The sequence below is a fragment of the Rhyacophila brunnea genome, unplaced genomic scaffold (assembly GCF_057557595.1).
Source record: "Rhyacophila brunnea isolate RB1 unplaced genomic scaffold, BYU_Rbru_1.0 scaffold_5, whole genome shotgun sequence".
Lineage (NCBI taxonomy): Eukaryota > Metazoa > Arthropoda > Insecta > Trichoptera > Rhyacophilidae > Rhyacophila > Rhyacophila brunnea.
In genome coordinates this window covers 8,176,288-8,191,992 of record NW_028233170.1, presented here as the reverse complement: position 1 = coordinate 8,191,992, position 15,705 = coordinate 8,176,288, and the positions used below count along the sequence as shown (strand labels likewise).

Here is a 15,705-nt window from a genome sequence, read left to right as displayed (position 1 = left end):
ACGAGCGCATGGGAGAACATTTAGTTTGCATTTTGGAGAAGTCAGCTGATCGGATTTGACCTTTCGGAATTTAGATAACTTCAAACTAAACAAGATAGGCACTTAGGCCCCGTCCAGGGTAGGCGCGTTCAGCGGCGTGCGCAACTCAAACGTATAACCGTATAAACGTACAACCAAAAAAATACATTGTCTACGAACATTTTCACACACGGATATACGTTTGAGCTGCGCACGCCGCTCAACGCTCCGCCGAACGCGTCCACCCTGGACGGGGCCTTAGAGTGGCTTATTTTGGATTTGTTTTTCAGTAAAGAATTCTATGCAAGAAACCACTTATGCACTGAAATACTGTAGACCAGGGGTCGGTAACCTTGTTGCCACGAAGGGCGCAATACAAATTTTGAACATAGTCGGGGCCACATAATACATACATAATATACCTGATGACTATTAAAAACACCAATAAAACTTAAAATTCTCATATAACCCCGAAAATCACAGAAATGTGCATTATTAATATTAAAGAGAAGATACATACATATCGACATAAATCAACAAAAAAAAAATATTAGTCATATTATTTAAAGCTTTAAAATAAAAAATACAAATACTAAAAAAGTTGAACAATAAGCCATGATTCAAATTGTCATATTATAAATTTAAATTGTTAATACTTAAATGCATTTTAAAATGGATGTTCTTATATTTAAATGTACATAGGTAGATATATTTATAGACGAATACATGATATGCAAAAATTGCAATGCGACACTTGGCACTGTAAGGCGTAAAACCCACTTAACGCAGCAAGTGGGGCTCTCGCGCAAAATTTCACAAGTGGCGCGTAAATCAACGAAAATACAACGTAATCAAATACGCCAGCGCACACTGGATTTGACGACGCATTATGCGCGCCCGCCCCATGAGTCATCGTTTTTTGGCTTCTCGGCGATACGAATGAACGAAAATACAACGTATCCATTCATTGAAAACGGCGAGCAAAATCACGCTCCTCGAAGCGTCGTCGATGCGACGGGCGAGAAGCCATTATTTAAGAACAGCGAACTCTTTGTTTAGTTATTGCGTGTCCGATTTTAATTACAAGCCCCGAGAAATTTAATAATATTTTTATTGCTTTGTTATGAGAGACGCTGATAATAATAATTATTTTGTGCTGCTTGAGCCCCTTATTACATTGGTGAAGGGTAATGCGCGGGTGGGAGGGGGCCTACTCAGTAGTGAGCGCGTCGAGCGCTTTTTTGGTGGGCTTTATGCCTAAATCTTCAGCTAACTTATTATAGTCAGGTACATAATTAAAATTACCTGTCATTATGCAATTATCCAAATTAGGATCTGTAAGTCTTGATGGATATTTTTGATTTCAAGTATTTCATGTTAGAAAACAGAGTCTTGCAAGTATATTTCGTAGCACAGTGTGAAGACATTTTTAATGCAAATTGTCTTAATTTAGGTATCTTGAGGGCGCATCAAATATTCTCCGAGGGCGCACTGGCGCCGCGTTTCCGATCCCTGCTGTGGACAACCTCAAAAGAGAGTAGAATAATAGATTTGTTAAAAATAAACAAATTTATTGTATACACCCGTTATGGTCGAGTGGTAACATATCGACTTTGTGAGTCGTGTGTTCAAGTGTTGTTTTTAATGCATTTAGAGTTTAGACCCAGGCCATGGACCTAATGCCTTGAGCGAGTGGCCAATATCTATTCCTCGTAATAAAATAATAATACAGTGTGACCTCGACATAACGTATAAAATATCCGGTTGAATGTGAAAATAATTGTAAAAATCGTCCTGTTAAGGCTATATATAGGTACTTCAGCTGGGGCACGGTCTAAAACGATCGTGACTACGCGACGCGAATATTGTGCAACGACGCGTGGAGAACAAAACATAATTTGTCATAAAAATTCAACATGCGACCATTTAATGTTATGTTTATTGTTCTATTAGTATCTAATAATAATAATATATTCATTGACATGTTTTCTTTTTCAAGTAAATGGGTAACGTTTTTTAGTCATCTTTACACGATTTAAGAATTAATTCCCCCGACGCCATCACAAAACAAATTGACGTGTTCACAGCTCGACTTTCGCTCTCTGATTGCCAGCGAGTCCGAAATTTCGTCGCACCTATAGTTGAAAATTATTTGCCGTTTCACTGAAGTATGCTCTTAATGTTATACAATATATTGTTTGAATCCAAGTGTCACCGCATGTAAACGATGTTCTGCGCATGTCAATCTAATAACATAAAAGTACAAACAAACTTGATTCGATTGCATTACTACAGAACATAACCAAATATTATGAATAAAATGGAAAGTATAAAATTTAATAAAAGTAAGTATTTTCTTCGTAGGTGGTAACTGGTAAGTATACCTTGATACATCGGCTTGTTATCATTATAAACATGTAGGGGGAGATGTTTCGGCAACGTGCGCAATTCCTAAGGCGGAAATTGATATAAAATCAACTTACAAAATAAATCGAAACAGGAAATTGTTTTCTTAAATAATAAATACTTTTTTGTCGTTAGGCAGGGTGGGTCCGATTGATTTTCAATATGTACAACACTATGACATACGAAGGGTGACTTGAGACTTAACAAAGTACTTAAAAACGCATGACATGACATTCTAAAATATTTAAAAATTATTATAGATAGATACCTACGTAGTTTTCAAGTCGATGCGGAGTGTATGGGACTCACGATTGTAGTCGGTCAAAACCAAATGCCGCACTATTCGACGCTTGCATTCTGACGGTGCCGCTTTATGGTAGCAAATCAGGTCACTGTACGAAGGCTCAGAGCAACCGTATACTGAGATTCGAAAATAGATGTTTGCGACGGACACTGAGTGTGCGGGTGGTATGACTTTAGGGGCAACGAGGAGATAAGATAACGCACCAAGAAGCCTCTCATCACGCTGAGAGTGAAGAGGTGACGTTGGGCCTGGCTCGCCTGTTCTTCAAGCCAACTGGACTCCGGCGTTCTGGGAGGCCGCTATATACTATCTATGGAGTGTATACGGCGGAGCTAGGGGGTGCTAGTTTGACCTGGAACGATGCACGATGACTAACGAGCGACATGGGTTCTTGGAGGCGCCTCGTGGTGTATATACGCTCTAACTAAAGGGCGGATATGGGCGAAGGCGTAGTTTTTTTTAAACCTTTCCGACTGATTTCCCATATTCGAATAGTGTCTTTATAATGACGTTTACTGTTTACATTGCTTAGCAGCGCGCCGACATAACCTGAAGACGTTAAGCGATACCTTTTGATAGAACACTTCTTACGGGGGAAGTGTGCGCTGGGTGTGACGGGGTCAATTTGACGGCAAGATGTTGTAGTGGGCGATAATATTTATAAAACCCAACCGTTGCTTAAAATTGTGTAGGTACTATGGATAATGGATAGTACTTAAACATATAAGTAAGTTAACTATTGAAAAATCTGAATAAAACATTCCCCACTCGTCCCAGATGATCTAACATTGTTTTCTAATACGTATGTTTCTGGGGTTTTTCAAATTGATGCAGGTACTTTCTATAATTAAGAATCTAACGTTCTTAAATCCAGTGACGTCCCTAGATAAAATGCCGCCCTTAGGCAGCACCAAAAAGCCGCCTCATTTTTTATAAAGTATTTTTATCATCCTTTCATGAGTCCAATATCTAAGAAATGTGTTGTATGGATATTAATTACTAATACAATATCAGACTAATTATTCGCAAATCTGTACGTTTCGTTTCTTTCTGGTCACCAAGTACGTCGAAGGGCAACGGAAGTAAACTAGATATCGCGAACCCGATAAAACCAGTGAGATGATTTTTTAATGGAAAGATATTTTCGTTATTAGTAGGTTTAGGTTGCTATTTCTATATATTCCAAATAATTCTCCTCGATTTGCCGCTCTTCAAGTAACTGCCGCCCCCAAGCGGCGCTCAATCTGCCTACCCCCACGGGACGTCACTGCTTAAATCATGTGTGAATTCACTGAATACTATTCGGTAAGAATTGAATACACAAAATACTTACAAGAAGTATCGTACTTGGTAATGTACGGGTATTGCAATCCATATAGGTACGCCCAATAAGTGAATACGCTGAGAGGTGTAAATGTGTCAATAAATGCCTACTGACAGGATAGTGCAGCGAGTTACTTTTTTCAGCGTATACGGACGGGAAGGTTTTGAAACCCTTTTATTTATTAATAGAGGAAATACGATTAGGAATTTTAAACGAAAACTAAATTAACCCATCGCTTCTCGCGTCTCTGAAAATAATGTGGTTCGTCGTCACCCTGGCGAGACCGAAACGTAACCGCTGACTGTCCAACGACAGAAAAAAGAATAATATAGGTAGGTACAAGGAATCCATTGCTTGAGATTGCATTTGAATTAATTGTCCATCCTAGAACTACGGTTTAAGTATTTTTTTAATCTCTTATAATTTAGTTTAGGTAAAAGTATATTATATGAAGTTTTATAATGTAATATGGATACCGGTTAACGAGTAAGTAACAAAAGTAACAAATAATTCAAAATTAGTTAGAAGTGATCACTACTCACTACATAAGAAAGTAATGCATACACAGTACACTCTCCGTAATCCGCCGCTCGATTATCCGACAACTACTATAATCCGCCGTTATTTTTACTAGTTGAAAGCACAAAATCAAACTCTATAATTCGCCGGTATTCGATTGTCAAATTCAGTTAGTAGTAGGGATTCCAATCCCGGGATCCCGAGCTATTTTCGATACCTATGAATCCCGGGATTGATAAACATAATCCCGGGATTTCGGGATTGATTTTTTTTATCCATTTTTATGGAAAATAAACTAAAAGCGAAAATATAACAGAAAAAATACTTTTTAATAAAAAATAACTACATTAGAATTAAACTGAGATTGAATGAAGTTTGATTTATACCCATGTGTAGGTTGCCGATTCATTTTATTTTTTCACATAAGTTATTAAAAATTGAAAGATTGGAAAAAAACAATGCTTCGCACTATTAACAAAGTTATTCCACCATGATATCATACGCTTCACGGCAGTTTCAGATTTGGCTGACTAATTAGATTTATGAAGCGGAAAGGCCATAAGTACGCCATGATCATTTGCTATACTATTTTAAATCTCGCTAATCCATTCATTAAGTCTTTACTATCAGAAACACCAATCTCCCATTAAATTCACATTATTATTTATATTACAATATTATTTACTCCATTAAACTTGTGTATTTCCAAGATTGAACGTATACAATATTAACAATAAATTTTTTAAATAGTATAAATTATACTAGATTTATTTTTGACCGATTTTATCAATGTTATTTGTAAATATAATTTTTTTATATAAAAAAATGGAAAAAATGCCAATCCCGGGACCAGTTCCGGGATCCCGGGATTGTCAAATTGTAATCCCGAAATCCCGGGATCAGAATTTTGGCTCGGGATTGGATTCCCTAGTTAGTAGTAGTCCGCCTTGTACAAATATACAACGCAGGTGGACGGGTTTATTTTGGAAACTCCTCCTTCGTAAATCCTACGTTCATCGCGAAGAAAGTAATGCACCAGGGAGGAAAGTGCCACAATAATTATGCCGTTCTCCAATGCAACCGGGACACACAGCTGAAGCTTTTGGTCATACGGAAAGCCAGGAATCTTGACCATTCAAGACTATCTGCCTCACTGAACAACTGGTTGTGTCAAGTGATTTACTGTTTAATATGTAGTTAATAAACTTAGTTTATAAATATGTATAGCTTAATATTAATGTCATTGAGCTTAATACATACTTGATGTTGATTATAGATAAAACCGTAAATTGCTAGTACAAATTTCTCAATAAAAACTATTTTTACGAAATACCTACGTGTTTTAATTTTACCATTTTTTATATGTACCTATGCACTATAATCCGCCGCTTTCACTAATTGGACACTTGTCTGGTTTTTGGGGTGGTGGATTACTGAGAGTACTGTAGTAACTGTGAATCAGAAATTTAATATGTAACCGCTTTGTATGAAGACATTCCCTGATAAATACATAACGCGCGTTAAGGGGCGGCTGAAGAGCTCCGTATTCAAATATAATTTAGTATGAAATCGACCTCGGCGTCGTACGCACGTTAATTTAAATCGATCTTTTGGCAAAAATCACTAATCATCGGAGATTTTATTTAAAAAAAAAACATTATTATTAGTATTATTACTATTGTCGACCTTCTACATTATTATTATTGTGGAAAATCTTACATTATTATTTGATAAACACCACCTGCACGTGTCCGCTGATCAGAAAACAGGGCTGTCAAAATAATATAATATTTGTAAAATGTTAATTTCATCATAGTTTTTAATCAAACCTGTGCAAGTACATACTGATAACTTGGGTGGATATCGTGGCAAACATACTACTGATATATCTACGGGGTATATTATTATTATAACCCAATTCAAATTGAACATAGGTTGATACTCAAATACTATTATAGTATCTTTATGATTTCGAGAAAATAATACGATGGAATATAATATTATATAATCCATTTTGGTTGCCAGTTTTTACTGCGATGAATCACTGTGTTCCTTACTGTCTTTTTTTATTCGTAGGTTTGTTTACTATGTACACCGAGAAATTTCCATTAATAATATCGGAAATGAGTTGGAATATAATCCAACCAAAACTGGAAAAATTCTATTATGGGTGTTTACTTTTTGAATTAGTTGACCCCAGAAAAACAGGTACATGCCACTACGTGAACCACAGTGGATATTATGCCGGGTCCAAATTGGCAACATGTTGCCGGCAACCTCGTTAAATTTTACGATAAGTATGATAATTATCGTAAAAATTTTTAAGCCATTATGATAATTATCGTAAAATTTATCGAGGTTGTCGCGCGACAATGTTTTGCGCCAGTGTGGACCCGGCATTAGATGCACAAAACTTAAATAAAATATATTATAAATTAAATTTAAAAAGTACAATATAATTAATTGCGTCGGCAGCCCTGTCAGACACTTTTTCTAGCGACAGTCATTTTTTATAGTCATTTTTTATATGCCCGCCAGTCCGATGGATTAATAAAAAAATAATGTGTCTAGTGACTGTATGTTAATAATTATTTTTAGGCACTCTTAATATAATATATAATTTCGCCCATTGGCTTTACCTACCACTTGTTTCACTAGTATAAAAGTGAAGTTGCGCAGGCAATAAAAAGTCACTTTCTTTTTATAGGCAGACAGTAAATTCTACGTTTTAAAAAATATGCATTAGAATTAAACAATACCTATTATTAGTAGGTCCTAAACATTACAAATAAGCACTATTCATTAGTAATGGTTTTTGGATAGCACATGAAATAAAAATGTAGGTTGATATGTATGTCAACATCCTTCGTATGTTTAGTTGTCGGACAATTTCAGGTTAAAAAGTTATTAATATATTATTAAGTTTATATCGTGGCCAACACATAATCAAAAAAGTTATCATATCCATCATATCAGTTGCAATACTTCCCACCAAAGAACTGATAAACATATTGAATTTAGTAACATTAAATGTTATTAGTAAATTTATTAGAAAATAAATTTTATTAGAAAGTACTATTTTTTGGTCACCCCATAGCTTCACTTCACAAGCTTCACTTGTAGGGAGTTTATTGAGACAAACATTGGCGGCAACCTTTTTATATTAACTAGTAGACCAGTTATTATGGACCACATGTAAAAAAATCATATTTTCAATTCTCAAGGCCGATTCTGTAGAGCGTCCTCTTAACATAATTTTACTCCTTATTTTAATTATAGTTCGTCAATTTATGGCTACGGCCGTATGTTGTAGCTTAACCACTGGGGAATGCCAAAAGAAATGGCGTATTTCAAAAAAACACTACCTTATTCTTAGGTCAATAATTATTATAAAGCAATCATTATTCGTAAGATGTTTATCACACTTGAATGGTCAAAGACATAGCTTATAATGAGTATCTTTAGAATTATCTTCGAATGTGTTAATCTTGCCGATTTTTTGAATAATAAAATGCCTAATTCTTGTCAAATTTGGGATCACAGAGATTATCAATATAATTTTTTATCGTAAATATTTTACTAAAATTATCTCGTCATAAATTATACTAATGGTTTTATAAATGCGTTTAAAAATTAATAAATATAAAAAATCTTAACACCACTGCACAGTTATGTACCGAAATATGACTATATTCTAAAACATTAGAGCGAGAGGTTTAAAAGAATACTATTTTATGTAACGAAAATACTTTATGCAGTTATCAAATGTTGAAAATAAATATAAAGGATAATAAGGCTTCAAAATTATATAAATAGATTATCTACAACGTCTAAGGAGTGTCCAGGATCATGGTTTGAAAATACAACAAAAACTCAATTTTGACCTACGCCGAGCATGTCCCCCCTTAATATTGGAGTACATATTCCATGAATGTGTTGAGTGAAATGTCGTTACTATTTTCATAACAATCGAGTATATACCAGTGGCGAAGGGTGGAGGTAGGCTGTTAAGATTCGCTATAAATAGTGCACACTAAACTTTTTTAGTCATATGTATTTGTTTTTATTGAACTAAGACTACAATTTACAGATGGTGTTACTTAGTTTTTAAAAATCAATTAAGCCCTGCCTAAACGAAACCATAATAGTTTTGGTCTAATTTGGGCAATACGATAAAATTGCGCACACTTTTTCATTCATAGTTATTTGTTTTCGTTGGATTAAAAATACATATTACACATATTGTTGGTTAATTTTTTTAATTCATTAAGCCCTGCCTAAACCAAACTATAATAAATAAAAAATATTATTCTATTTATAAAATATTCAAAGTTATATATGATTTAATTGCATATTTTTAGATATTTTATAGATAGACATGTATTTTTTGACTATTATCTATTATGGCTTGGTTTCTCAGAGTTTAATTGAATTTTAAAAACTAACCAACACTATCTGTAAATTGTAGTCTTATATCAATGAAAACAAATATGTATGTCTGAAAAAGTTTAATGTGCACTGTTTATGGCGGATCTTAACAGCCTACATCCACCCTTCGCCACTGGTATATACCTATTGTATAACTTGAATGTTTAGGCTTGACTTGTAATCATTCAAATACAGAAATATCAATATTTTTTCGTGAAACATGGAATGTGGAATTTACAATCGCATAATCTAACTCTGAAGTCGAAGCCAAAGTCACAATTTATTGTATTCGTTAAAGCCTCAACAACTTAATTACTACAAATATCATTATCATTTCCGATCGCGTAATCCCCTGAAAATGAACAGTAGTATCAATCACAATCGGAAAACTCGCTAAAATCCTGTAAAAAATACAATTGGCCCAAACGCTGTTTATTTTGTAGCGCAGTACTTAGGTATCATAAGCCAGAAACGAACAATAATCTATATGGTCACCACAAAGCTATCATTTGGATCAACTTCAGACACATACCTACCTACATATTAGAGAAATCCTAGAAGAAGAATACGTACTAAACAGGACTTGTACCCACATCCGCCTCTATGCGTAACGGCGAGGCTTTATCAAATAAGATTGGTAGGTACCAACCATAGATTAATTAGTTATAACTATACCAACTCAAATACAATCCATGATTTAAAAGCCCGTAATGTTGGCCAGCCTTCTTATATAATTTTAAATAGAGGATTAACTATATTCAATGAAGATTGAAACATTCTCTCTTCTCTGACAATAACCGCATTAAACAAAATAAATTGTATTTAAGGGCCCACATGCGCCACGTAGGTCAAAATGGAGATTTTATGGTATTTTCAGAGCAACGTTCCTTAAACGTTGTAGATAATCCATTTATATAATTTTGAAGCCTCATTATCCTCTTTGATGACTGCATAAACTATTTTTATTAGATAAAATAGTATTCTTTTGAACTTCTCGATCTAATGTTTTAGAATATAGTCATATTTCAGTACATCCATGTACTGTTTTTTTTTTTTTTTTTTAATTTTAAACGCATTTATAAAACCATTTGTAAAATTGTTGTTAACATTATCTTATAGTGAAATATTTACGATAAAAAAAAATATATTTATAATCTCTGTGATTCAAAATTTGACAAGAAGGCAATTAAGTAGGCGTTATATTATTTTTTTAAATGGGCACGATTAACACATTCGAAGATAATTCTAAAGATATTGATTATAAGCTATGTCTTTGACCATTCATATGTGATAAAACATCTTACGAATAATGATTGTTTTATAATAATTATTGACCTAAGAATAAGGTAATATTTATTTGAATTGGTTCTATTGGCATTCCCCAGTGGTTAAGCTACAACATACAGCCGTAGCCATAAATTGACAAACGATAACTGAAGTAGGGAGTAAGATCATGTTAACGCGCGTGTTTGAACATGTACCGATGTGCCTAACCGAAAAAAATGGTATCGATCATAAGTAGGTACAAATCAAAAGAAAGTGGTATTTTTAACTGTGTACCTAATACCTCTACCTGTATTATTAGTATTGTACAAATTGTTGTGTTGGGAGTCTTTGATAATGGTGTCACAACCGAAATAGTTATCGTGCGAAAGAATAATATCGTTGGCTAAACTTTAATATAAATAAATGTTACTGAAAGTTTCTTCGAGACTGTAAAACTCGTTGTTGAAGATGACCCGAGTGATAAAAATAACACTCGAGATTGCGAGACCCTTTTTGTATGTAACGCTGAATTGAGACATTTGGTTAAAATTTATTCCCGGTAAGGCAATCCTGTGACCCGAGAAAATAAATACTAATAAATTAGATTTCTTCTCAGTGTATAGGTATGCTATAAAAGCCCACCGACAGATAACTTTGCATTGCAACTTGCAAGAGTGTTTGGATTACATTATTACAATAAAGAACGATGATAAAATTCCGCTTTTCATGCATATCAATATTTTTTTACCATACCTATTCAAAGTTAATAATGAAACATTTTCGCAAATAAATATTATAAGAAAGGATTAATAAATAATTTGTAGATTTTCTCACCGTCAACTTTTCCCATGGCGAGGATGCAGATGGTCTTGATTGCTGGCACCGCCCACGCTGCCAGATGGAAGTACTGGGAGTTCGCTTCGATGGCTTCGTGCCCCCACTTGAGTCCGGCGGCCAGGAACCACGTCAGCGTTAGAATCACCCACCAAATACTGGAAGCCATACTAAAGAAGTACAGCACCATAAAAAGGACGGTGCACATCTCGTGTTTGGTGCCCTGGGTTATGGTAGAAGCCATCTGAAGACGCTCGATCTGCAAAGGCGCGGGGAACGGTTCCCGGCAACTGACCGAGTCTCCGGCAGCCCATCCTGCGGCGTATGCTGCAGCAACTAATAGGTAACAGACTGAAAGGAAGATAATCGGTCTCTCGGGATAGCGGAATCTTTCGGTGTCTATGAGGAAGGTCAGAACGGTGAAGAGACAACTGATGGCGCAGACGCAGCCCCAAGCGCCGACCCAAGCTCGCGAGAAACGGCGCTGCTTTTCGCTGAAGAACATCGCGTCGCAAGGAGCACCGCAATCCGGCTCGATCTCGTCGCCTACCCTCAGCGAGTAGTCCAAGTCCGCGGGCGCTTTCAACTGAACCGGACAAACAAACCCATAATCTCTAGCCCCCGGAGGAGCCAGTCTGGCCCGAGAACCGCCGGGTCCTCCGGCTGGACGGTAATCTACAGGAGGACGGCGGACCCCGCGCTGAGTTCCCGTATCGTCCGTCGAATTATCACCGAAACATAATGCCTCCGATGCTTCGGGAAAGTTATCACATTCCAAGTTTTGCGGCCACTCGTAACCGTACGTATTCATGAGGTCCTCGCAGTTTGTTCGCGCGGAGTTGCACAATTGACGGCAAGGAGGAATCGGTTTGTCGAGGACGGTGCACACGGGCACGTACAGAGAGCACAGAAAGATCTGGAGATCAGGCGAACATCTGATTTTAACGAGCGGCGCCAGCGTGTGGACTTCCTTGCCGGCTTCCTCCTGTTTCGCGTGGTTGAGCAGATTGGGCATTATCGTTTGGTTGTAACGCAGCCCCATGCAGAGGGGGATGGTGATGGGTTCGCAACGGCCATGATGAGGAAGGCTGTCTCCGGAGACGATGGTGACTCGAGAAGAGCTCCCTCCCCCGCGGCCCGCCGCCACACCGAAGAGAAGGACTCCGACCCACACCGACAAAGCCGAACACCACATTATTGATATGGACCCTAACTTTTCCCCATTGACTTCCGCAGGCCACCTGTTCGAGCACTTTGATCACTTAACACTAAAAAACCTTTTCATTTCACAGAGATCATTAGCACTGATTAATTAGCATTTGTAATTCACAGTAACTTAGAAATGTAACTTTGTAAACACGCGAAATAAATGTTTTAACTACAAAGTGACACCGCGCACAACACAGCGTACGGCATCAGCATAACAACAAACGTGAACTGTCCGAAAAAAATACGAGATGAATACTGCCAGACTGCTAAAATATTTTCCCATATTAATACAAAAATAATACTCCATCGTAAAGAACTATTTTTTCCCATTTAATTTTAATTTTTCAATATAATAATATTATATTGTAGGTAATTTGGATGATTTTAAAATAACATTTATATCGTCGTCATACAAGAGAAAGTGACCAAGTGCATTTTTTACGAAAATGGTTTTATTGACTATTTGACATCTTACTAACATAATGGTTGTCTGGAAAAAATTACTAACTGAATTTCAGCCTGGAAACATACTATCTCGAATTTATCAAAATGACTATCTGCATTAAGGCACATTTTTTGCCAAGCAAAATTGACTATTAGACACATGGTCATTTCTTTTTGTAATCTTTTACAATAAAAAATGACCAAGTGACAGTTTTCCTTGTAGTAGTTATTCTGTAGCAGTGAAGTTAGTCATTTATTTCTTACGAAATGTTTGACGTATCAATTTTCTCTCATTGTAAAGTGATAGAATTCGTTCATAAAATGATCTGTAGAAGTAAATTGATGGTGGAATGTGTCAAAACCAATTTAGAGGTGAGTTGGAATCTATTTGTTTATCCATTGTATAAACATACACATTTCTAGAGCAGCTCAATCCCAACAAAATAAAAATAAAAATAGTGATACCATATGCAGTGAATGAGTTAAGAAACAAATTTAATGCCGCCTATTTGACGCTTGCATTCTGACGGTACTGCTTTAGCGAATCATGGCACCGTACGAAGGCTCAGAGCAACCGTATACTGAACTTAGAAAACAGATGTTTGCGACAGATACTGGGTGTGCAGTGGTATAACTTTATGAGCAACAAGTAGATAAAAGATCACACTAAGTAGCCTCTCATCACGCTGAGAGTGAAGAGGCAACGTTGGACCAGAATTTCAACCTGGCTTGCCCGTTCTTTAAGCCAACCGGATTCCGGCGTCATTGAAGGCCTCTAAATACTATCTATCAAGTGTATACGAGAGAGCGGATGCTGGTTTGACCTGGAACAAAGCAAGAAGACTGGCGAGCGACAGGGATTCTTGGAGACGCCTGGTGTCCATATTATGCTCTAACTAAAGGGCTGATATGGTCGAAGAAGATCTTAAATTACTTGCCGCCAAAATAATGAAAAATCGGTATGAGCATGTCAGACAAGAACACATTCTCTATAAAATATTCTTATAACGACGACGTTCAAACCCTGTAAGTGTTTGGGCGAGGTCGGCCACCACTTGTTCCCCCATTAAAATACTTATTCAAATAATAACTCAATATAACCAAGCTAAAAAAGAAAGATTTTGTAAAGCTGTGTGATACTGGAGCAATTCCTCGTGATTATCATGGATGGTACAGATTACTTGCTGAAAATAACATGCCAGACAGGGCACCAGAACCAAACATGTATTCTCAATCTGAAGCAGAGTATTTTTTTACATCAATTTATTTTAATATACTTATATTTTTGTGACTTTTGTACTTTTTTATATAAAGCATCTGGGTATATTTTCCATAGAAAATTAAAAAACTGTATTCTATTTTCGCCATTTTATTCAGAATGCACTCAAAATAAAGTCAATTTAAAAGAAAAATACCTATACTTCATTTTTGTATTACCTATATTCCAAGAATGAAAAGTGACTATCTGCAATTTTTCCATTAATTCATGGGTGGTAAAACTGACCAACTTCATTTTGTATTTTTAAAAGCTAGAACAAAAGTGATTTTTTTAAATATTATAATTTCATTTTAACAGTAAATATCATATCTACACCCACAAAAATAATCAGAAATGTGAATGCAATATAAGGATTTTTTAGAGTGATTACAAATGTTAAAATGGCTCTCCTGAACAATTTACTATTTTGCACTTGGTCACTTTCTCTTGTATGACGACGATATATGAATGCGTAGGCCGTAGATAATGCATTGTATATTGAGAATGACAATAGGATTAGGTTCTTTCCTAACAATTTATACTTATATTATCCACGTATTTTGTAAATATTATTATGCAAAATAAATTTATTATAACACAGGTACATAAGTTGGTATCTATTTACTTAAATACTTAATTTTAAACTACATTGACCGAGTCATATTATGTCGCCCTAAAGTCTTGAATCCTGGATCCAGAAATTAGTTTGTTCAATGAAGAATGTAGTTTTTTCAATGTGTGTTTAGACCCAGGGCATGGAACTAACGCGAGAAACATATTATTATCATGCCACGTGAGCTCAAAATAATGTTAGAACCATTAGAACTTATAGGTACACAATATGCTTCTATTTTGAAAATATTAAATTATGTAGGTACCTTCTAAAAAATATAAAGATGCACTACAGGTGTAATTCGAATGAAACTATGGTTGCAACGTCTCAATAATGAATCGCGACTCCAAAAATATTTTATGAAATAATGTGGTCGATTTCGTAACAGTAGACATTGTTAAGTGACCTTTGCCGAATTAGTCTCAAGATGTATAAACAACAAGAATACATGCAATAATACATTATTGTTTGTGAAGACAGCCATTTACTGTATCGTTCACATTGTATGCGTCCAATGGAGGTGTATTTTCTAAGTCAGTTGAGCTTAATCCTAACAGCGCGAACGCCACAGCTGTTTTGTCCTGATTAGGGGATTAGGGATACTAGATATAATTAGCATGTTATTTAAATGTGGTGATTAAAAAGTAATTAAATGCTCCGCAGTGAATCGGTTAATAACGGTGAGCCAAAATGATTTCAGTTTAAGTAACTAAAATGAATATTGTCTATTGACGTGCACATGAAAATATTATAACATGGATGTCCATATTGAAAAAATATCCATAATATAATAACAAATGGCCAAGTACTCCAAACGTGCCAGTCGGATGTGATCCGCTACGGAGCTCAGAAAGTCCACAGCTAAACGGGGACATTGACTTATTATCCTTATCTTTTTCAACGCATATTCCTGGCTATATTCTCCATGCTCAGACACCCTACATTTTGATATTAACACCGGGATGGTAGCTATAACCATCCCGGTAACTCTTCTACGAATAACTGAGATCTGTCTCACCCTCTTTCCGCTATTGGATGAGTGTGGTTTAACAATCCTAATCAAATGGCTGGGGAGTAAATAA

At 35.8% G+C, this 15,705-nt stretch overlaps 2 protein-coding genes across 4 annotated transcripts in view; one reads left to right on the top strand and one right to left on the bottom strand.

Moving 5' to 3' along the window:
- Positions 1-12,538, bottom strand: part of fz (frizzled class receptor) — a 273,213-nt gene extending 260,675 nt beyond the window's left edge. Inside the window, exon 1 of the mRNA XM_085955383.1 lies at positions 11,100-12,538. Coding sequence (XP_085811509.1) covers positions 11,100-12,294 — 1,195 coding nt within the window. The 5' untranslated portion in view covers positions 12,295-12,538. The remainder of the gene's footprint in view (positions 1-11,099) is intronic.
- A 302-nt stretch (positions 12,539-12,840) lies between these two features.
- The window catches only part of ida (anaphase promoting complex subunit 5 ida), an 85,594-nt gene continuing 82,729 nt past the window's right edge, over positions 12,841-15,705 (top strand). Inside the window, exon 1 of one of the 3 annotated variants that reach the window (XM_085955372.1) lies at positions 12,841-13,124. The gene's annotated coding sequence lies outside the window, so the exon portion shown is untranslated. The remainder of the gene's footprint in view (positions 13,125-15,705) is intronic. The other 2 variants (XM_085955378.1, XM_085955373.1) reach the window with 2 other exon arrangements.